At 40.5% G+C, this 24,673-nt stretch overlaps 1 protein-coding gene across 2 annotated transcripts in view; it reads left to right on the top strand.

The window, feature by feature from the left end:
• AMD1 (adenosylmethionine decarboxylase 1) overlaps window positions 1-3,625 on the top strand; it is a 38,423-nt gene extending 34,798 nt beyond the window's left edge. For both annotated transcript variants that reach the window (XM_038396099.2, XM_043510833.1), the window contains exons 7-9: window positions 385-477; window positions 571-726; window positions 1,390-3,625. In XM_038396099.2, coding sequence (XP_038252027.1) covers window positions 385-477; window positions 571-726; window positions 1,390-1,530 — 390 coding nt within the window. In that variant the 3' untranslated portion in view covers window positions 1,531-3,625. The remainder of the gene's footprint in view (window positions 1-384; window positions 478-570; window positions 727-1,389) is intronic.
• Window positions 3,626-24,673: the final 21,048 nt, after the last annotated feature.

The raw sequence follows: 24,673 nt of genomic DNA on the forward strand, positions 1-24,673 counted from the left end.
TTTTTATCTGTTGCAGTCATAGTTGCAATTTTCAATTACACCCTCATCCTTAAATTTGCTTTTCAGTGAAGCATACAGCTGGCACTAAGACTTAGTATGAAAATACGTTAAAGATTTGAAGAAAGGGGCCAGGCCACTTTGACTTGTGTGGCAGGTGTTTCTACTGGGGTAGGGCTGGATACAAAGCAAGTCTTTGTATAATGGGCCTCCAGTAGATGTTAATTTTCTTCTTTCCCTGTCCAAGTAAGAGTTCCGACATCCTTTCTGAGCCTGGTCTCTTAAATTGGAGTTCACTGACTTTGGTAGCCAGACTTGTATAATACAAAGTATGGAAGCTTATTAGCATAAAGTGCAAAGTTATGTAACTTTACTTCTACGTTTCAGGTGAGTGGAATTCGTGACCTGATACCAGGTTCTGTCATTGATGCTACAATGTTCAATCCGTGTGGGTATTCAATGAATGGGATGAAATTGGATGTAAGTTTCATATTTTTTCTGCTATCATTGAGCATTGACATCATTGTTAGGTTTCTATGAATGATTCTAATTTACCTTTTCTGTCTTCCTCAGGGAACTTATTGGACTATTCACATAACTCCAGAACCAGAGTTTTCTTACGTTAGTTTTGAAACAAACATTGGTCAGACATCCTATGATGAGCTGATTAGAAAGGTTGTAGAGGTTTTCAAGCCAGGAAAATTTGTTACCACCCTTTTTGTTAATCAGGTAAGTCTCCTTTTATTAACTGGCAACTAAATAAGGTGGTAATAGACATAGATGCTAACTAAACAAAATATCCTTGCTTTAAAATCATTTATTTCCCTTCTCCATTTCCTATAATTTCCATTTACATTAATTTGAACAGTAGCTGCTTGGGCTAAGGAGAAGAAGCAATCTTCAGGGTCCAAACAGTCTTCAAAACTTTGGCATATATCAAACACAAAATTTAGAAGTCAGTTAATCTGGACTTCAAACCAAGGCTCTCTAAAATGTCCTTACATTCTCATGAAATTGCTAAAATACAGGAATAATCAAGCTTTAGAATCTTCTCCAGTCACTTTTGGATAGGCATTGTGATAGGCAATAAGAGCTTGATTCTTGGTCACAACTGGTAGTTCTAGAAGCACTGCTTTTAAGTGCTGATCTGGTCATCTAACCTGCATATCTGCTACAGAAGCAATATGAAAGACCTAGGGGGTGGGTAGGAAACAGAATTGTTTCTTCTTAATAGACTGCAGTGGCTTCCTACAGCACTTTCATTCAAAGAAACACATTGATGATTGCATCCCAAGAACATGCCACAAACTAGTTTAAAAGTTTGTATCTGCTATGTTAATTTAAGTAAGAAAAAGCTCAGAAAATGTAAGAATTTAACTTTTTTTTTTCTAGAGTTCTAAATGTCGCACAGTGTTTTCTTCTGCCCAGAAGATTGAAGGGTTTAAACGTGTTGATCGCCAGATTGCTCAGTTCAATGATTACAATTTTGTTTTTACCAGTTTTGCCAAGAAGCGGCAGCAGCAACATAGTTGATTAAGAAAAATGAAGAAAAAACGCAAAAAGAGATCCCTTATAGAAGGTGGTGGCTGCTTTCTAGTTAATGATTCAGGGGGCCATGCTTTCCACTACCACCTTGTAGTTGCGGGAAGCCCTAGATGTATTCATAGTATAATCATTTTGAATTGTATGCATTATTATATCAAGGAGTTAGATATCTTGCATGAATGCTCTCTTCTGTGTTTAGGTATTCTATGCCACTCTTGCTGTGAAATTGAAGTGCATGTAGAGAAATGTTACTGTATGAGACTTTACAAAACTTGTAAAAACAACTCAATTAGGATTTCACACAGTATAGCTTTTCTCCAGGTATCACCAAAAATTCCCCACAGACAAGGCTTTCGTCCTCATTAGACATTGGCTTCAGCCTTCTTCTCATCTTGGGCAGTTTTGTTAAATTGCTGCCAGATTTTTTCATCTATGCTGTAATTTTAATCTTTAGACCATTTTTTGACAAATGTGTGTGTTCTCTAATGAAATTGATTTCTAACTCACATTTCAATGGTTGAATCAAAGTTCTTGCACTTGATAGAAATTATTTGGCAAGATTGAGAATAAGTAAAGACTACTACAGATAGGGGTGTGGTTTTTTATTTGAGATATAATAAAATTACTGTTCCTCATACTTTAGTCCTTTAAACTCGTAGGATTTTGTTCAGAAAGAGTAAAGGGCAATATGCTGAAGCACTGTGAGATAATGCACTAGCCTTTCACTTCTAGAGACTTGGGTTCAAATATTATCTTAGGTCAAGTTTGGTCTCATCTCATTTACTGCCCAAGTTGATATTTGTTTGTAGGGTAGTCTACATTCAGAGGAGGCCCAGAAAGTTATTTGTCAGGATACAGATGCTTTGGCATAGTTGAACTGGTACTTTGCAAAGTTGTTACACTGTTGCTTATATTTTTTCACCTTTTGTAATCTACTCAAGTTACATGTTTTTAAGACTAACTTACTAAAGCTGGTGCGCTCAAATTTGTCGGCAGATTGTCCTAGCCAAAAAGACTGGAATTTACCAGGCTAGCTATGCTAATGAGCTTGGGTCATTCTCAAACTGTTACACATTAACTTTCATTTCCAGTTTTGAGAAAATATGGTATAAACTGGTCTAAATGTCTGTTTTGTCATTCCAAATAAAATCAATGCCTTTATCTTGTGATTGAAAGTCCTGTGACGTTGTGCATGTGACTAATGCTATATTCAACAGTGTTGTGACTTCACTGGTTTTCCTCCTAACTAATGTGGTGGTTCCTTTTACCATGACTTGATGGCATTAAGTGAATGACTGCATAGAACAAGAACTGGACACAGTGAAATAGAATGCTATTCATAGAACATGTGTAAAAGTATGTAATTCAGTCACTTAATGTCTATTGACTAATAGATGGAGGCTTTCAAGAGTTGGCATATTTTCAGCTATGTCTGCAAATATTGTGGGATTTTAGCAGATGTGAGACCAAGTTAATAACTACAAATTTGAGACTTCCCTCTTGTCCTCACAATATTGTTTTGACTTTCTGGATTGACACAATGGTGTTTTTGTTCCTTCCGTATTTATAAATGAAGCACCTTTTTAGTGTTTCTAAACTAAGAAATCTGCTTGGTTGGAAATCAAGTGGTTGGAACATTATTTTGACTTATTTTAACCATATTGTTGATTGAAGACTTCATTGAAGAAGTTATCTGCCAATGTTAACAATTTGCTTCTGTAGATGGCACCGTGTTTGTGGGGTTTTTTTTTTTGGTGCTTTTATATTTTGAGGACCAATATTTTAAATGGTTTTTGTTCTTGAACATTGTCCAAACTGATTTGACATTATGTTGGCTTGAGGTCCTATAATACAAACAGACCGAAGATCCCTTTCTGAGTAAAGTTGAAAAAAATGCAAATTTATATAAACAAGCCTTGAATAGAAAATGAAAGCTGTTGAATGGATTATTAATGAACTATCTTGGGTGATCAGGAGAGGGGGAAGTATGGTTTTATAATTTCTCTATGGTGTTAGACTTTGATAATTTAAATATATCTGTACCACAAAACTTAATGCTTCAATAAAAGTTTGCTTAATAAAATGTCTGTAGTGATGATGTAGTATGTTACAAATCACAATTTTTGTGCTTTTTTGTACAGCTTAGTTGAAATATGAATCTGAATAATGTATTCATTAGCTTGAATTTACTTCTGCGCTTAAAAATTTGGGGATATGCATTGCATACATTGAACAGAATAGATACTTATAGCCTAAAGGGACAATACACCAAAATAAGTCAAATGAGATGTTAAGCTGCTCTTATGAAGGTTAAAGCTATTCTTTCTAAATAAATACTTACCACATTAATCAGATATCAGTTTCTCCTATGCTGTATACCCTATTATCCAGTCCATCCATGCATGCATGCCTGATAGCATTAGGAAGTTCATGCCATGAAACATAACTTGGATTTCAAGCCCCCTTAATTTTGCACGTTTTATCTCTTAACCCCCAGTGTTCATGATAGTTGCAACAGTATGCTCATCATACTTAGTCTGCAAAGTCAGTCTGAAGCTACTGGCTAAATTTAAATCTAGTGTACTATCTCTTGAGGTAATGCAGACAAGTCTCCTCTTCTGGACAATCCTAAGGAGCAGGAATTAGTGGCTAGCATTCAGCATGTTTTTCAGCTGCTCTTACTGCTACACTTGAACATAAAATTGTCTAGCCTAACAGTCCTGGAGCAATTTGTTTGAACTTCCAATTAATCTCCATTGGAGAGCTCGCTAGGGAATGTGAATCCCAAAGCACCATCTTGCAAAGAATAAATAGGAGTAGCTATGAAATTTTTTTACTGTCGTGAAGTCTTTGCTAATCATGTTTCATATAGAAATGGTTTGAATCTTTAAAGCATGTTTTAAAATGTTCTACATTCAAAATAACTTAGACAAATTAACATTAAATAGTTAATCAGAGTTTATATTGTGTGACTAAACCAAAACTACTTATTAATCATGTGCTAGTCTAGATCAGTGATACTGAGACTGTGGCTCTTGAGCCGCCAGTAGCTCTTTAATGAGTCTTCTGTGACTTTTTGCAGTACATATTAAAACACTGATTTAATTAACCCAATCAGGATGCTTTAACTGTGTGAATAACCAATTAAGTTATCAACTTGCATTAAGTTAGTAACTTGTTTGCTGTGAGAACAATATATAGAAAAACTAAATATTTCCCCTGTCATTCACGCTACTGTGGCTCTTCTGGGTAATGTTGACTACTAATTTGGCTCCTGAACTCTGAATATCGCTGCTCTAAATTATCAGTGAGCATTTTGAACTGTTTTCCACTATTGAAAACTTCAGAAATATTGAAGATAGCTGAATGCTTGGAGTAACCTTGCCTAAGCAATATGTTCTAATCTTTGGCATTTCTGTAGTTACTACAATCTGAGATTAAATGTACCCATTTTATTTGACAAGTTTACAGTTAAAACACTATTATTTTACCTCTGGAAGACTTAACATAATATAAGAATGGCTATACTGAGTAAGAACAATGGTCTGTCTTGCCCCATATCCTGTCTTTCAACAGCAGCCAGTGCCAGATGCTTCAGAGGGAATGAACAGAACAGGCCAATTTATCAAGTGTGTTATTGCCTGATGTCTGGCAGAGGTTTAGGGACACCCTGAGCATGGGGTTGTGTCGCTGACCATCTTGGCTAATAGCCATCGATGGATCTTTCGTCCATAAACTTAACTAATTTTTTTAACTCTATTAAATATTTGATACATACTTGTTTCATCTTGTCATTCATAAAATTTTAAATCTAATTCCAAAAGCTTCATATGTTACAGATTCTAGGAATCAATAGTGTGAACCATTTGGTTTGTCCAGTCACTGACCTTGAAATTGGAATTTTTGCCTGAAGTTTTCATAGTAATACTACTACTACTATGTAGCAACTTGATTTTTGCATATAAACAAATAGAAATAGGAAGATTGGGACTGTGGCTCAGTGGAGCTGTGCTCAACCAGACTTGTTACATGACTGGATACACAATTGTTACTTCACTGATCCTGTTGATTCCTTAACTTTTATCTGCAGTCTGTGGGAGGTCTTAAACAATGTAGTAGGCTTTTCAGTTAGTCTGTATTGTAGGGTGTATGAGCCCCAGTAATGGACCTCATTGTGCCTAGATACTGTGCAGTCTGGCCTAACCAGTCAGATAAGAGGCTAAAGCAATGCACCCTTGTCAAGTATAAGTACTCATCTACTCCCTAAAGGGGAGTGCACTATGCAAGGGATTGATAATACTGATAGGCCTTGCATGCTGGTAAATACATACTTCCATTCTTTGGTGGGGAGAGGGGAGAAGGAGCTTGGCAACGTACGCTCAGTATTTGATCAATTGCTGAACTTCACAGCCACGCTGGTCCACTCCCTACAATTCTAGTTAAAAGGTCCCCATTATCCCTCTTCTTCAGGGTGGTGTCCCTGAAGCCTTTGTACACCCTAAAACATATAGGACTGCAGGTCAATTGACTTAATTAGCACTGAGCTGGATTGTGCAACAGTTCCAGTCAGAAATAGGGCCTTATTGTGTTAATCCTTTAATCTTTGGCTTTGGCTACACTTGCAAGTTAGAATGCATTAAATCAGTCCCAGGCACCCTAACTCCTGAGGTGTCCACACTGGCAAGGCACTTAGAGCACCTGGACTCTGCAGCTGGAGCGCTCCTGGTAATCCACCTCCATGAGAAGCATAAAGCTTGCTGTGCTCCGGTTGAAATGCCCAGATGTCAGTGTGGATGGCATGTTGCATTACTATGCTGTGATTGGCCTCTGGAAACAACCCATAATCCCTTGAAGTCAAGTGGCCACTCTGGTCATTGGTTTAAACTCAGCTAGTTTATATTGTATTAAAGGTAGTATACCTTGTCTACAATAGACTTAGTTATCATGTGTTAGCTAATGGGCTAATACCACACCTTAAAATGTAGGAGTAGAGAGGTGATTTTACATCTGTATAGCATTGGTGATATTGGAATACTGCATAAAGTTCTGGTGTCCATATTTTTAAAAAGATGTTAAATTGGAGAGGGAGCAGGAGAGTGCCTGAAACAATTTAAGGGCTTGGAGAAAATGCTCTTATACTGAGAGACTTTATAACTCAATTATTTTAGTTTATGAAAAGATTGAGGTGACTGATTACAGTATGTAAGTACTTTCACAGGGAGAAAATACTGGGTACTAAAGAGCTCTTTAATCTGGCAGAGAAAGGTATAAGAACCCATGATGGAGGTAAAAGCCAGACATTCAAGGAAGAAATAGGCACACATTTAACAATAAGGTTGATTAACCACTGGAGTCAACTACTGAAGGAAATGTTAGATTCTCCATCTGAGTGTCTTCCAGACCAGTTGAAAGGTATGCTTTAGTTAAATGTTTGGGTTCAACGCAGAGGTGATTTAAGTGAAATTCTATAGCCTCTGTTATACAGGAGGTCAGACAAGCTAGTAATTTTCTGACCTTTAGCTCTTTCCTATTCAGAGATTTTGTTTTACAGACTATTATAGTGCTTGTAATTGTAAATTATCTAATCTGCTAGAGTAGGCTTTAGGAAACTGCTTAAAGCCCTTAGGCAAATGTTTGGTATTGCTAACCTAAAAGTCATTCTCTATTGCTTAAAAGATCAGTTTCAAAATGAAACCTGACAAACGTTTTGATATCATACTGCACTGTAAAAATCATCTTATAGATGCTAGTATCCAAAGGAGGTTTTTATTCTGTTAACATTTGTTTACAGGTAATTTAAGATGAAAAATAGTACCAGTCTGGCTGAATTTTGAACTTAAGTAAATGAAAATTGATACCAGCTTTTGGGCTGTTGCCACAAATTCTTGAAGCTAGGAGGTTTAAAAAGTAAATATTTTTAGATAATGACCAAAATAGTGCACCCTCCAAAGCAATAACCTTCCTGTGGTACACTGGATCTGAGTTACACATTCTCCTGAGCATCTTCCACCAAGTCAGAGGATGAGGAAGATCAATACCAACAGTATATTTTACTACAACCCTCCATGTCCTACAGAGAGCCCAGCCACTCTTCACGGGACAGATACTGTGACCTACAAAACCTTGGTCCATGGTTCCGTGTATCCTGGACGCAAGGCTCATACCCTATTAGGGACCATCCTACTCTGCCCAGACCACCTTTAGCCTGAGGAACTAATGCCGCCACCAGGGTTGCTTCATCTGTGGTGCAGGTCCCACAGACCTTCCCACCACCACAGGTACAAAAGGAAAAGAACAAAAACCAGAGGGTGACCTCCCAGTGATCCTTCCTCCTTGTCCCCTTGTGAAGCTGTAGTACCACCAACAACCCCACAAAGGTTCCCAAGATGTATTAAAAAGAATAGCTGGGGCCCTTCACATTCCTATTGAGGAGCTTGAGACACAGACTCTTCACAGGCTGCTTCAGTGAGAAAAATACTGCTGCCTATCAAGGCTATCATGAACCCAGACAGAACCCTGTGGCAGATGCCTACGTCTCCAAAGGTAGATAAGAAATATCAGGTGCCTCCCAAGTATGCAGCATTTTTACTGTTGTCATATTCTGTCTTCCCTTGTAGCCAGAGCATCTGCAAATGGGAGCCTGGAGCTGACCTACTCAATTCTGCTCCTAAAGCAAAGTCTATGTAGCTATTTTGGAAAGAGAGCTTTTGAGCTTGCTCCAAACATCTCTGCCTGTTGGTCTTCCTGCTTCCACACCCGCCTCTTCATGTCTTTTGATATCTGGTGCTTTCTAGTACAACCTCTGTATTCCTCCATCCTTTTCTGTGGATCTACAAGACTCTGCCTCTGAGATCCCAGATCCACCATCTCCTTTATCTGTTGTCTAGAGATGGTAAAAAATTCAAATTCTGCCACTCTTTTTCCCTGGGTTCCCTGCTGCAGAAACATAGGGTTTTCACATGGATTTTTTTTTTTTTAGCATGCATCAACCAACCCCTACTTACCCTCTTTCTCCCCCTCACCCACCCCCAAATATGCAGGGGCAAAGCCCTTAGAATATCAGGGTTGGAAGGGACCTCAGGAGGTCACCTAGTCCAATCCCCTATTCAAAGCAGGACCAAGCCCCAACTAAATCATCCCAGTCAGGGCATCCCCTTAACCTCTGGCAATAGGACAAGAAGCAATGGGCTTAAATTACAGCAAGGGTAATTTAGTTTGGACATTAGGAAAAACTTCCTGTCAGGGTGGTTAAACACTGGAATAAATTACCCAGGGAGGTTGTAGAATCTCCATCATTTGAGATTTTTAAGAGCAGATTAGATAAACACCAGTCAGGGATGGTCTAGATCAGAGGTGGGAAAACTACGGCCCATGGGCCACATTCTGCCCACCCCTTGAGCTCCCTGCCAGGGAAGCTAGCCCCTGGCTACTCCCTTGCTGTTCCCCTTCCCCTGTAGCCATGCTGCTGCATGGGCAGCACTCTAGGTGGTAGGGCTGCGTGCTCCTGCAGAGCAGAGTGGCAGCGTGTCTGGCTCCGGCTGGGCAGTGCAGCTGCCAGATATGCTGCTCTGAGCATGGTAAGGGGGCTGGGGCCAGGGGGTTGGAAAAGGAGCGGAGGGTCATGGGGGGGGCAGTCAGGATGGGGGAGGTTGGATAAGCGTGGGCATCCCGGGGGGCCTGTTGGGGTGGGAGGTGTGGATAGGGGCCAGGGAACAGGGGGGTTGGATAGGTGTGGGGTCCTGGGGAGCCTGTAAGGGGGCAGGGGTGTGGATAGGGGTTGGGGCAGTCTGGGGCCAGGGAGCGGGGGGGGGGGGGTGGATAGGGGGTGGAGTCCAGGGGGTGGTTAGGGGCAGGGGTGTGGATGGGGTCAGGGGAGGTTGGATGGGGGTGGGGTCCCAGGGGGGCCTGTCAGGGGCTAGGGGTGCAAATAGGGCTCAGAGCAGTCAGGAGACTGGGAGCAGGAGGTCCCAGGAGGGGGCAGTTAAGGGACAAGGAATGGGGGTGGGAGGTTAGATGGATCAGGGGCTCTAAGGGGGGCAGGAAGTGGGAGGGGGCGGATAGGGGACACAGCCTTCCCTATCCGGTCCTCCATATAGTTTTGCAACCCCAATATGGCCCTCAGGCCAAAAAGTTTGCCCACCCCGGTCTAGATAATACTTAGTCCTGCCATGAGTGCAGGGGACTGGACTAGATGACTTCTTGAGATCCCTTCCAGTCCTACGTATAGGGACCACTCGAGAGGGAAGAGAGTAGTACTTCATCTCCTTGTAAAACATTGCACTGAATGGCCAAAAATCTTGAAGTGGAGATACTGTACTAGAGCTACTCACCACTGGGTATGTTTTCTTAAAGGATGTGTTCAAAAGTGAGACCTTTACTACAGCTGCAGTGCAGTGGGCAACCCACTGAGCCAGTTTGCAAGATCTATTTGCCAGTGGTCTATGCATTGAATTCAAAATGCAAGTCATTTGAGACACCATTGGATCAAAAATTTTGGCCAGCTAAATCTCCAGAAGGCCTAGGAAACTAAGTTTTTGTTGCAGTCTTTCCTTGAAACTGCCCCTTTAAGAGGGAGGTATGTTTGATCTTTGGAAGAATCACAGGTTAGAACTTCCAAATACTGTAAATCCCTGGCATTTGCAGGAAAGGGAATTCCCCATCCTGTGGAGTGGCCCTAATCATAAAGTTTAATCATGCACCCACTGAACTCGGAGGTAACATTGCCAATGATTGCATAGGGTGCGGGACTGGGCCTCAAGAATTGCTGAGCACATACTCACACGGCCAGTCCCATGGAAATCTATGTGCAAGATCACATGACTGTGTGTTCTACAATGGAACTGTAATCCAGTGCTAAAACAGTTTAAAAGCAACCCTACATACAGCTTCTATACTGTCAATGTGAAAAATGACTTTTTTATCAAGATGATCATGAGCAACATTAACTCAGAAGTGCTTTTTAATGTTAAGAAAAGTTTAACTTTAAGCTTTTAGACTGAGTAAAGAGATGATTTTACTGTACATTATACTGCATACTGGGGATTACCAACAAATAAATTATGTTTAATAAATTATTGTATATACTCAAACAATAGACAGGTGGATGCTATTCTTTACATTTCTGTGAAAATTCTATTTCCTAGTTTACACACACAGTGATTACATCCTTATTTCACAACAAAACTGAACTCAGTGCACAAGTGAACTCTATAGGGTCATGGGGTTTTTATTCCAGACTTGGTCAATATGTGCCTCTTTGCATCAGAAACTGTGGTTTGATTTTGCAAATAACTGTTAAAAAATAGCTGCTGCTTACTCATCTGAGCTGCTCCCTGTATGTACTGAATCCCACCCTCTTACTTTAGTGGCAAAAGTAAGTATTGTATTTACTGCTTATTTTACACTTGCTAGAGCTGCACAGCCAACAGGATTAAAAACATTGCTCTGCATTCTATTCTGACTTGTGCATCATCAACAAAATTGTAAATTCCAGTTTTAGGGCTAAATTCTGTTCTTAGTTCTACCTGTTCAGCTTCATTGAAGACAATAGGGTTGCATAGATGAAACCGAAGAGACAAATGTTCAAAGTACATTTTTTCACCTTATGCTAAAAGAAAGACATACATGTGCATTCAAATATTGTAGAAATTGCAGTAGTTTTCATTTGAAGGTCTAACAAACTGTAGTTGCTAATCTTCGGTTTTAATTTTTTGCCTAGAGTTCAGTGAACTTTGAGATATAAAAGGACTTTAAAAAGGCTGCTGATTTAAATAAAGACATAAGTTGTCTCATTTTATTCCCATATTTCAGATTCTATTCAAACATTTTAAAAGAGAAACTATAATGAAATATTTTTTTTAAAATTGCTCCTCCTGCCCAACTGTCTGGAAATAATGCTGTTTCACAGTGCACACCTGAATCAACATCTGGTACACGTAAAGAGCAAGACCACATGCAGCGTGGAGGCAATTGCTTTGTAATAGCTGAAGCAACAGTATTTAGAAACTGGTGGAGAGACTGAGGGGGATGTTGGTAGTACTAATTAAAGCAAGCAGAAGTAGTAGAAAATAAATGAACAGCCAAACACCAAAACATACAGTACACTTCTGCTATTTTTAAGTGTTCGTGTTTAATTTTGTCAATATGTGTTGGGGGGGCATGCTAACTGTACACTTTCTATATCATTAAGATTTGGAAAAAGTTGTATTTGCAGCTGTTCTGTATTACATTCCCTGAACAGAGATGCCGAACAATCCATATCTGTGTATCAAACTCTTTCATTCTATGGGCAATTACATAAGAGAAAGATCTACTCTCCTACCCTCCCAGTTCCCTGATACCTGTGTCATCGGATTACTGGCTACTAGCAACAACAAGCTAATTTAAGGGGAGGGAGCCTATCCAGGAAGTTAATTAAATAACAAGCACTTGGGCCTGATAAAAGGCCTTCAGGTCTCAGCTCCAGGGAGGTGCTTACAGAAAGAGGAGCTCAACTAAGGGAGAAGAGTTCCCAGCAGACCACAAGTCCTACAGAGGGCTGTCCAATCCCTGAGCTAAGGGGCAAGACTTTATTTCAAGTTAATTTGAATTTAATAATGGAGGGGAAATGGGTCTTGTGCCCCCCTTTGGACTATGCCAGGAGTAAGGCCCTGCAGATGCACATGCTCAGTATGAGCCAGATTGGCTGAGGAAGCTAGCAGGTCAGCTCTTAAGATAAGAAGCAGCTTGATGGCTGCTCAACACACAAGCCCATGGACTCTTTGCACTCTTCTCTCATCAGGCCCTGCTGCTCCAGTCCAGATTCTGCCCTCCAGCCAGCCTTGTACCCGTCCTGTCCCAGCCTTGCTCCTGCCTTCCCTATTGGCAATCTGGCTCTGACTCATCTTTGATTCCAGATTCCAACTCTGTCTTGACCCTTGGCTCTGGTGTTTGGACTCTGACTTTGGTTTTGACTGTCGGCTCTGATTCCAGGTTCTGGCCCTGTATCGACCCCTGGCTCTAGCAGTCAGGCTCCAATCATGAGGCCTGACTACTGCTCTGATCACTAGGCCTGATCACCTATGACCCAGTCTCCTGACACTGTGTAGTGTTCTTAAGGGGACCAGAGAGAAAAGAAACTGAGGAAGGAAGTGCCTGCACTGACACGCTAGGTGAGAAGAGGGTGCTACAGCGTAGGCACAGATATGACCTATGACAACTTGGTTCCCAAAATATTTAAGTTATGCAGACCACCAGAAGGGCTCAGTGGGCAACCATTTAGAGACCCTGATTTCTATTTTGCTTTCCAGCTCCTCTCACTTGCATCACCACACAGCATGCAATTGAAAAACCAACTATTAAAACAAATGCAGGATTAAAAGTAATCTGATAGGCTAATTTTGTTGTGTTTTGTAATAAAAGATTTGTCATAGTGGAGGGGCTTGCACCCACCAAGATCTAACCTGCTCTAATCCTGGTTATTCTTAAACCTGGAGAAACACTATCTCATTGAGTCCGTTCTCAACTTCTTTCATTAATCAAGCTTGACTGTAAGACTTTGGCATAAGTGCTGGCCAATAGATTACATGTTGTGCTTCCTGACATTACTCAGTCCAATCAAGCAGGCTTTATCCAAAGAGAGTTCTAACTCACCCACATATACAAGCAGGCAAGTACTTGATCTTGTACAGCACAAGAGCAACCTCTGTGTGTGCTAAAGAAACAGCTTTTTGTAGACTGGAATGGATGTATTCTGTATTTGGCCTAATCACTCAAGATAGAAGGACAGGCTATGTTAGTACCAAAGAATCTATATCTCAGACAGTTTAGCGCAGTGGTTCTCAAACTAGGGCCGCCGCTTTTTCAGGGAAAGCCCCTGGTGGGCCGGGCCAGTTTGTTTACCTGCTGCGTCCACAGGTTCGGCCGATCGCGGCTCCCACTGGCCGTGGTTCGCCACTCCAGGCCAATGGGGGCTGCAGGAAGGGCGGCCAGCATGTCTCTCGGCCCGCGCCGCTTCCCACAGCCCCCATTGGCCAGATGCGGCAGGTAAACAAACTGGCCCAGCCCTCCAGGGGCTTTCCCTGAACAAGCGGCGGCCCTAGTTTGAGAACCACTGGTTCAGTGGTTTATTAAACTTTCTGAATATTTAAAAAAAAAAGTATATAGGAGAAAAATATAGTAAAATTAAAATATTTAGACTAGTGCTTGTTGTATTAATTTAGATGAAATATATGGGCCAAAGATTTTTAAAATAACCCAGGCACCATCCAACACCTGGAAACAAGGTTTGGTACACAGAGACCTCAGCCTGCTTAGTATTATAGTGCACCCACCTTTAAAATCCTTTTTAACCTTTTATTAAAAATACACAAATGAAAAACAGTTAAAGTATTTGAAATGTAAAATATTAATTAACACTTTAATTTTAACAGCATTCGTTGGTCCCTTTCCCTTTAACTGGAGTTTTTAGAAGGCAAAAACCCCTTGTTTAACAGGCTTTTAGGTGGTATCAAAGATAGAAATACTTGTCTTTTGGGGGGAAAGGAGAAGAGATTAGTACTGATGGGCTGAAGCTGTTGTTAAAGTCCAGTCCTGTTCCCTAGAAGACAAAACAAGAAACAAACAAAAGGGAAGAAAAAGAACAGCAAAGATAGAGAATGCAGATTCTGTCTCTGGAGATGACTTTCAATTGCAACCCCACTGTTGGAAAAACACAGCCACAGCACATGCCTTAGCCATTCCGAAATCTGGAAAACTCATACCAGCATCAGGCTGTTCAGGTCATGACATTGCTTTTAGCTGCCCCTTGCTGGTCACAGGCTTACAGCAGTGTTGAAAAATAGGCAGTCTTGGCCAGCTACACCACACTCTTATTAGACAGAAGGAAAAATTGAGATGGATAAGAAAGAAAAGAAATAAGGTAGGAAAGAAAAAAGGATATAATTTGGTGGGAAAGGGGGGGAAAGACAGTGTCTTACATCCCAGGTAGTGTTCAGGATTCAGCTGGAGCTGTTGATGTCATCTGGCTCCCTCTCTCTGGTCCGGTTCCATCAGGACATCTCCCAGGATTGGAATATTTAAGGTCCAGGTCACAGGAGATGATCCAGGTGGCAGTCATGATTGCAAAACTCACTCACTCCCCTTCTTTGACTCAGCTGGTGTAGTGACAGTCTCCATCTGATTTTCTATTTTCCCCAGAAAGTTTGTCTTTTTTAAGAACCCCCAAAGGGAGTGATAGGTGAAATAGCCCATCCCCTCATTATTTCTGACACACCAATTTTGGTTAATTGATTTTTTTCAGTGTCACACCATTCTTGTTTAGCAGGCATGATCTTAACACAGTCCTTCAATTATAGCAGTAGTTTTTTTTATTTGGACTAGTTCACTCTCTTTGCCTTCTGCACCATTTCCCAATCAACATTTGTTGTTATAGGTTATTGTGACATTTCATGAACTTTCACTCACTTTTCACAGTTGAGCTCCTAACTATTACAAACATCTGAGCTAATGTAAGTCAACAGCTTTAATCTAAAGAGGAAATCTGAGATAATACTTTAAATTTTGTAGGTACACATTCAAATTTTCTTTTAGACAGACTACAACAATGATACTCAGACCTCAGTGGTTCAGGAGCCAAATTAGCGAAAAACATTAGCCAAAAGAGCCACTGTAGTGTGAATTCATTGTTTCATTTATTATAGTACTATATTCCTTTTTAAACCGTATGACGGGGAAATATATAAAAATACTGTGGCAAAATTGGCATTACAAATATTAATCTCACAGCAAAATGACTGACCAAGTATTATTTTATCAACTATAATTGGTTAATAACATAGTAAAAGCATCTTGATTTGTTGTGATATTAAAATACTGTGTGATTTAATGAATATGCTGCAATGAACTGCAGAAGACATATTAAAGAGCCACTTGCGGCTCGAGAGCCACAGTATGAGTATCACTGATCTAGACTAGCGCATGATTAATGAATGCAGTCAGTGGAACAGCACGTTGCAAAGCTGCTCACGTTATACTGGAGATTATTTAAAGAACAGCAATGCAAGATCGCTGCTTTGTAAATCAGGTAATCTAGAGAGAAATTCAGGTTCTGAGGATTACAGCTGATAAAGAAACTCCTGAATTAATTACTTTCCTGGGAGGCACAATGTCATCGGTCTTGCAGCTGAATGTGCAAGATTATTCTAAAAGTAAACTAGTCTTGTACTGAAGTTATCATTCAACTTAACTAAAGGCTTGCAAGCCCAAAATTTGAAGTGTCAGATGCATCCCATCAGGGAGATTCAAAGAGCAAAATCAGAACCAAACACAAATCTGGTGGTTTAAGCTTGGGAGTCATCTCCTCTAATATCTTTTCCCCTTCAAAGGTAGAGGTTACTAGTTTGCATTACAAATTTGCAGCATTCAATAGAGTGCAAAAACCCAGATTAATCAAATAGTTCACAATCGTATTATTTAATATCCTCCTCAAAGCATTTCCAGCTGAGTCCTGTGGCTTTTGACTGCCACATCATTCAATGAACAGTATCACTAAATGCCCCATACTTTATTCAGCATGATTTACAACAAGTGACCTGCTCAGACAGCAAAGACTGCAATGAGCAGAGTTAAAATTAGTTACAGAAGAATGTACAAAAGGGGAGTCTCACCACAACCTGAGAACATTTCAACACAATTCCTACATACTTAAACAGTTAATCCTTTTTATACCTTATTTTAAAGAGCTGGCGATGTTTCTACAACTGAAAAAAACATTGGCCAAGAAAAGGGTGGTTGTTTTTTAATCCTCATGCAGAGACAAGATGCCAAAAGGCGAGAACAAAATTCAGTTATACTTTTTCCAACAGTGTGCTTCAAAAACATCACACAGAGGCTACACCATTTTAATATGCACCGTATGTAATTTTCCCTCCACTTCTGATTCTGATGAAAGTTTGATTCATACCAGACTGGTGCTAATTATTTCTAAGTCAAATGTCCATCAAAAGAATTCTCACTTTGATGGAAAAACAAAAAAGATAGTCACAGTGTTACACCAATAAAATAAAAACCAGCAGGATCTTATTAAAGGAGAAAAGGCAAAATGCCACATTTATTGTGAATACAGAAAGAATCATAGTAAGCACTTACATATAGCTATAACATTCCATTCAATTTCATATTTATTCACACATTCATTCATACACACACACACACAGAGGTTCTGCAAGGTTATCATCATAGTTACCAGCCTTAGAATTGCTCATGCCAAGCCACTGGCCAGGTGGCGTGGACATGAGGAGGGAGCAGGGCCTTGTCAGATGCTCATCTGATGCTCCTGGAAGTTGGTTTGCAGAATCAGACCCCAAAGTTCCCACTTTCTAGAGTCCATTTTTATAGGAATTTCTTCCTATGCCAGTCTATGGGAATTGCTTCATCATGCTTTTGCTGAATCAATCAGCAGATGGCACATTCCTGACGGCTCCGTGCTGCCAGATGTTATCTTATTCTTTGGTTCTCCCATTCTTGAGGCTGTTGGGTGGATTCCAGTCTCCCCTCCGGGGGTCCTCTAATTATTTCCACTTGACGCCTCCTTCAGCCGATGGACACTGGATTCTTAGGCTGGCACCTCCCTGATCATTCAGTTATTATCCACACCCCAGCATCCATCCACATACATCTTCTATCTCGATTTTAATCACAACTGTTAATAAAGCGAGATGAATACAACAAAAGGGCGGGGAGTCTCTGGGTGCTGTTTCTGTTGTTACAGAGTATTGCTTTGAGTCTCTCTCTCTGCGTGAGTAGTTGTTGTTACAAAGAATTGCTTTGAGAACAGACTGTCTTAGAATGTACTAACACAATTAGCAGCTTGCAAGTTTCACACATAGAGGGAGAGAAACAGTACCAAAAACCAAGAGACTTCTTAATTAGTAATACCCTGGAATTTAAACTACGGGGAATCAAACTCATTTGTGATTTTAATACAGAACTTCTTTAATATGATCCAACAACAGAGCTGGAAGACACTTGGAGAAGTCAGATAAGAACATAAAAAATGTGGACATCAGAATGAAGTCAGTGGAACAGCATGTTGCAAAGCTGGTCACGTTATCCTGGAGATTATTAATGAACAGTGATGCAAGATCGCTGCTTTGGAAATCAGGTAATCTAGAGAGAAATTCAGGTTCTGAGGACTACAGCAGATAAAGAAACTCCTGAATTAATTACTTTCTTGGAAGGCACAATGTCATCGGTCTTGCAGCTGAATGTGAAAGATTATTCTAATAGTAAACAGTATGCCTGAAGGATCCCTGAGAAGGCAAATAATGAAGTTCAGAAGAGGCTGAGCTGCTAGGTTTTGCTATTTTGACTATACCAGATCAGTGCACTACCTAAAAATCCATCTAATATATTACACAAATCTTTCAGTGTTCAAAGGGGAAATCCCATGAGTCCAGAATCAGACCCTTCTGAATTCTACACCAGGGCAAAACCCAAATGATAGTAAACATAGTGCTGAGATATTCCAGGCCACTGGTGATTGCTTCAGAAGTCACTTTAAATTGAATTTGGAAGTTGAGCTCCTGAAGGGTAGATCAATGATTGTTCCTTCCATTCTTAGTTGGTTGGCTGAGGGAAAGCAGCTGTCTCCCTGCTAAGGCAGACAGTCAAGGAAGGTCAGTATCTACAATTTAGCCTTAGCTCTTTAAAGGAATATTTATTTGCATTTATAAGAACAGACAAAAAAACTCCTCACTCATATGGATTTATTTCAAGAAACTCTTTTGGTGTAGACTAGAAATCAGAGAAGTAAACTTGGAAAGATAAGAATTACTATGAGTGTATTGAAGTTGGTGCTTAATTATTAATTAGAGGAAGTGAAATGCAGAGTGGACAGGCTATCAGTGAAACAAACTTTCAGAGAGTTACTTTCTCAAAAATTCATCTCCTGATTGGTGTCTCTGACTGACTTAACTGAGACCAGGCATTGCACACTGTAACAAAAACAATTTGAAAAAGTGATCCTCTAAATAACTGCACTTTAAGTACAAAATAAAAGCTGTATTAATAAGTGAAACAAAGAACTTGTAGCAAATAGCAACACTTGTTCTAATGTCAACATACAAGGACAGTGCTAGCAGAGCATCAAGTGACTCAATGGTAAAAACTGAATAGATGAATAAAACATGTTTTTTTTTTTCTCATTAATGTGAATAAAAATAAATAGAAAAAAATTCACAGCTTTTCCTCTGGCAGGAACCTGCCCTGTAGTTACATGTGATTTCTACACTACCATCTCTCCTTAATCTGACAGGGTGATTTCCTACAGAACTATTCTTATATTGAAGTTATCATTCATCTCCTTAATGGGCTGTATACGTAAATTAATTTTAAAAAGATCTCCACAGAGTTATCATGAGTAAGATGTCTGTGCATAAATGAGTCTCAAAGGTTCAATTACTTCACAGGTACAGTATCCACCTATTTTGACATGAATCAGGGAAGCAGTACTCCTGAAAGTACTTGATTAACCATGAGAATGAACCTGCCTCAGCATCTTTTTTAGTTAACACTACTAAAGAACAAGTTTTCAGTGCTTAGAAACAGAAGCAAGTTTTGTTAATAATCCTGTGAGCTGATTAGTAGCAGTCAAGTGCAAAAGATTCTCAAAACTGTTTCCCCAGTATCCTTAAAGGCTTAGTGATTCTCCTGCAGCCCCCTCATAAGCAAAACTTCCAAAGAGTTGAATTAGGTGTCTTTCCTACATAAGGAATAGTGTACTGAGGCATTAATGGGTAAAATGCAATTAAGTTCAGGCCTGCCAAGTATCATGGGTGTGATAAGTGGCATGGAGTCTCTGCAGGGTATTACAAGTCTCATATCGTAACCTGCTCTGATTACATTGAATTTATTATGCTCCTCTGCTTCTGCAAAGGAAGAAGTGTAGTTTATTTTAAGTGTCTGGAAAGAAAAAATATGATTTAAATGTTTTGTTTTAATTTCATTCTTATATTATTGTCAAAAAAGTAGACACTAGAGAAAAGCAAACAAGACATTGAACAAGACATTTTTAAAAGAGAGACATATGCAGTGCCTGAGGGGTAAGCAGGTCTGATAGAGTAAGGCTTTTTAAAATTAATAAATAGAACAATTTTAAAAATAAGATATGGGAATAAAACAGCAGAAAAAAGTCAAGCCCTCTCTGAAGGTTGATCAATCATATTTTGGACTACCTTTTAAACAAGTAAAATCCATTTATTTATGTCTGAATACTAGTGACACCATAACAGAATTTTCAAAAGCCTTCTAAATTCATCACTAACTCCAAGCATTCAGCAGCTGATCTCCCAGTGATTTGCAGCATTCCATTTAACGATCTCCTCACTGGTCAACCCTATTACAAAGGCCTTCCACGATAACTTTCTCAACGTTATTTTCATTCCATCCTCGATGTGACTAAAATACGTAAGTTTACATCTGTTGGTTTCTGAAAGCAGTGTCTGCTTCTCTGCAATCATATTTCTAACATAAGCATTTGTCGTCTTTTCCATCCAGAACATACACAAGAATCTTTGCCAGCCCACATCTCAAAGGCTTCAATTTTCTTCTTGTCAAAGTAGCATTAATTTCCCATGATTCACATCCATAAGTCACTATGGAAAAAATTAGGCTTTTCACCAATTGAACCTTCGTACATTTCAAGATGCCATGGCTTTTCCAAACATTCATAAGGGATGCCATGGCGGAGCAACGCATTCCTAGTCTTCTTCTGGTTTCTTTGGAACAGCTTCTTTGGTTGGATATATATGATCCCAGATAACTGAATTAATCTACTGCCTTTACAACTTGACCATAAAATGCAATTGGACATCACAATTAAACTGTGAAGTGTTGGAGCTCGCAAAAAAACACAAAGAGAAAGACAATGGTTTGGCAGCTGAAGAACATGGGAGAGAGTACAAGAAACTGAGAAGACAGATCCAAAGGCAGACTAGAAGAGACAAGACTTAATATACAAGGGCAAAATGCATGGAACTTGAGAATTACAAAGACTGTAATAATACAAAAGTTAAGGTCACAGTGGTCAGACTTCTTACAAAAAAATGTTTTCCCTGTTGTCATGGGGTGTACCTGGGCTTTGTAGTTCTATGGAAGGCTTTGTGGGGTCCCACTACACCCTGCCCCAGAAGTAGTGAAGGTGGGTTCTCCAGGCATGCCTAGAGAGGCCTCACAGAAGTAACCAAACAGAGCTCAGCAGGCTCAGCTAAAAGGAGCTGCAGGATCTTAGCAGCTCAGTTCCCATCTAGGACCAGAGAGGAAAGGAAAGAAGGGTATGACTCTCTGGCCAAAGGATCTTGAAGGATAACCAGAGTTTGATTCTAGCAGTATTTGTTTAAGCTGGGTTTGCAGAGAAAAAGAGGACCTACAAACCTTAATCCTGAGGTAAGGATGAACCTAAAATGGGTCAGGTAGAAAAAGGCAAAGGGAAGAAGCAGCAACGTACTAGCGTACCTGCTGTTTATAGGGTTCCTGAGTTAGAACACGTAGTAGTGGGCAGGCCTAGATCCCCCTGCAAGCCACAGCATAAATCCCAACAAGGAGACAACCCCGAAGAACCTAGCAAGGATGACAGGATTGTTAATTTATTTAACTCTTTCTTTGCTACCCACAGAAGGCGTTCATTTGGACTTTGTGTCTTGGCTAGAGGGCCAAGCTATGGAAGACCCACCAAAGTTGACTGGCAGCCTGCAGGGGGCACCAGGGACAAGAAAAGGATTGCAGTACTGCACCTAGCTGCTAGGAGGCACACAAGAGGTGGAGTGACCCATTACACTTGTAATCAAACATAATAAAAACCATAATGGCAGTGTCCTGACTCAAAGTGATATAAAATGCCAGTGGACAGAGTGTGTCAATCTGTAGGCCTTATCAGAGCCACCTTGTGATGAAGTGAAGAAACTGCCTGCCAGCACAGTAGATGTGAAGGAGAGCTTTAGGCCCAGCTAGCCCTGTCTCATTATACCTGCAGCCAATCCCAGGACTGGAGGGTGGGGGGAGGAAAGATGAGAACTGGGGCCAGTTCAGGCTGAATGGTAAAGAGGCAGGAGCTAGCTACCACCCTACCTGAAAGGAAGGATTACTAGCTTGTCAGCCAAGGCAGCCACCAAGGAGAATATTCTTTCTTCCAGCCAAGGGAGACTGTGGAGAAGACCTCTGATCCTCCAACAACTGAGGGGGTGATTGCAGACCAGAGACATTGTGAGGTTTGGCTTCAGCAAACTCATTGTTGCCCTGCCCGAAGGACCCTGGGACTGCAGCAGGACACTATCCAAAATCCATGAGAGGGCACCACAGGAAGCAAGCCATGCCAGCAAATTGGACCATTGGGACCACACCCCAAACTGAAGGGACTCCAGGGCAGTGGACACTCCCTACTTGGTGTTCCCCCCCCGTTCAGGATCAACTCAGAGGGCCCTGGCCTGGGACCCAGTGCAGTGGTAGGGCTTAGGTTCCCCCTGCTCACACTGCCTGAAAGACTGAAGCACCTTGACCAGGAAAACAAAGGGCGGGCGGGCAGGCAGGCGCACCAATTACTAGCCCACCTGGCCCTCCAAGCACCCTATTACTCTCCTTTCTGTCATCCTGTATTATAGCTCGGTATGGAGTCAGAGCCATCAATCCTGTGAGAGCAAGTGGTGTATGCTATTATGTAAATGAAACCTGGGAAAGCAACAGCAATAGATAACATATCAGCAAAATAGTTATAAGCGATTGGTGACTAAGGTCTACATTTTGCTTCATCCCGAACCATTTTTCAGTGACTTAAAAGAAAGTCACAAGTTTAGCACTTGTATTAAGAAGGACAATCCATTCATACAGCTTTTGTTTCCAAAGTTACGTAATAGGATCCTTTGTATTTTCACTGGGTAAGAATTGCTTTTCCTAGGTCAGCAAGAAGACTAACACATTAAACTACCAGGAATTTCAAAATTCTGCCAAGTTAGGCCTCAAAAGCTCCCTGAGCTAAAGCAAACAGATGTTCTATTATACAGATTGGCTACTGTAAGTATTTTTACCTTTCTTCATGGTGAAATAATTTGGCAGTTCTTGGGGTTGTCCAACTGTATGCTTTTGTCAACACTGCATTAAGAAGCAAAGCAGCGTTCATACATGATGAAGACAAAACAAAATTCAACAAGGAAACAGATTTCACTTTAAAGTCCCCTGGAGTATACTTTAAATCAATGTAAGTAAATGATTATAAGACACTGTGCATGAGCTTTTGTTCCTATATGCATTATATATAAAATTTCTTAGGATCATCATTAAAAGCACTGAGTTCTTTTGCATCAGTTTCTTTTTAACAAGTAACTATAGACAAATCAAACTGAGATCAAACAAGAGCTCTGATCATCAATGCTGTTGAGCAGTCTCAGTTTTCACTGAAGTTAGGTCACTCAAAATTATCCTGTTCTATTCGCTCCCTGTGAAGCATCTGACATTGACCACTGTACTGGCTGAAGACAGGATACTGGACTAGGTGGACCATTGGTCTGACCTACTATGGCCATTCTTATGTTCTTACAGTCTAAATAGACAGACAAAACAGAGACCCAGACAAAGGCTCCATCTTATTAAGCATTACTAAAATAAAAAGAGCCTTCAACTGAAATGGATCAATGTTGTGGATCTCACAGAAGTGAATAAAGAGTAGGCAGAGAGAACAGCTGCCTTGTGCAGGGGGATTGGGAAAGAGTTACGAGCATGGATATTGCATTAAAGACCACATGAAAATGAGAGAAAAAGAATGAGACAAAGTGAAAAGTAAAGTGGGATCCAATAAATTTGCTTCTGGTTAATTTCAGTGAGTCCCTCCCTGTTTCTTGTAATATTGGTGAAGGGGAACAACCCTTAAAGAAGAAACATTATAGAGACTGTTACAGAGACTCAATTAAGATCATTAGTCCCAGTCCTTAACCTATGATGATATGTAAACAAACTTCCTGATGCATCCAAAAGCTCCGATCTATAGGGCCCAATTCTACAAAGACTTAAATCCATGCTTACCTTTACATAGTGTCAGTAACTCAAGAAAATTACTCACAGTGCATAAAATTAAGCATGCAAATGAATCTAGACCCCAATCCTGCACAAACCAAGAGATGGGGTTTGAGGACTAACAAACAGGAACTCCAGAGATCTAGTCTCTGCTCTCAGGAGGGCTCTCTATGGTATGTCCCTTCTCTTCCTCAGTTTCCCCATCCATAAAAGAGGATAATAATACTAATTCTGTATCATAGGAGTGCTGTAGTTTGTGAATATTAAATAATGTTTGTAAAGCACTTTGAAAATTAAAGGCTTTATCCAGCAGTCCTTACTCAGGCAGAACTTCACTTGAAGTCACTATAGGTTCTGCCTAAACACTTCAAGATTTGGCCCCAAAACATTATAATTAAGTATAATTATTTAATAATCACAATACCAGTAATTAAGGATAATTAAAAAGGCTAGCTTTATCACCCCTGAATGAGTCATGAGAAGATTACTGAAATAAAGTAGCCTGTTTACCTACTGCCATTAGAGTTAAAAACTAATTGAAAACCTGCCTCGAATGATTTGATCAAGATCTCTAAATCAAGCAAGATTTTGTTCAGGTGTCTCCTTCTAGTGGCAGAATATGAAGTAAGGCACTCCAATGCACTGGTGTTATTTCTTAAAGCCTTGCGGAATACTGCAGCTCTGCCGCCGCCAGTGTCACCAGAGGGGGCGACATGCTATTACGTCGAATGATTGATGCGGATTATAAAAAAAAAAAAACAACAACAAAACCAAGCAACGCTTGGCCTGGAAAAGGCCCATGCGCTCTGCTCCCCCCCGGAGTTAGACTTCATGTGGTTTGTAACCTGCCTTGTATTCCTGGCCTAACGGCAAAAGGGCTCCAGAATCCTTTCTGCATTTGGGGGCCGCTCCTCTCCGTGAGTCTAGCGCTCGTTCACTAGGCGCTCTGGGTGCGGCTCCAGGAACTAAGTGAGTGAGCACAGGCCAGGGCTGCTAAACCTCCCGCCGCCATCAGCTACGTTTTCAGTTCAGCCTACGAAGATGACGCATTCCGGCTGGAAACCCCAGGCGAGCTCGGTTCCCCTGGCAGCTT

Source organism: Dermochelys coriacea, chromosome 3 (genome assembly GCF_009764565.3).
Source record: "Dermochelys coriacea isolate rDerCor1 chromosome 3, rDerCor1.pri.v4, whole genome shotgun sequence".
In the NCBI taxonomy this organism is placed as follows: Eukaryota; Metazoa; Chordata; order Testudines; family Dermochelyidae; genus Dermochelys; species Dermochelys coriacea.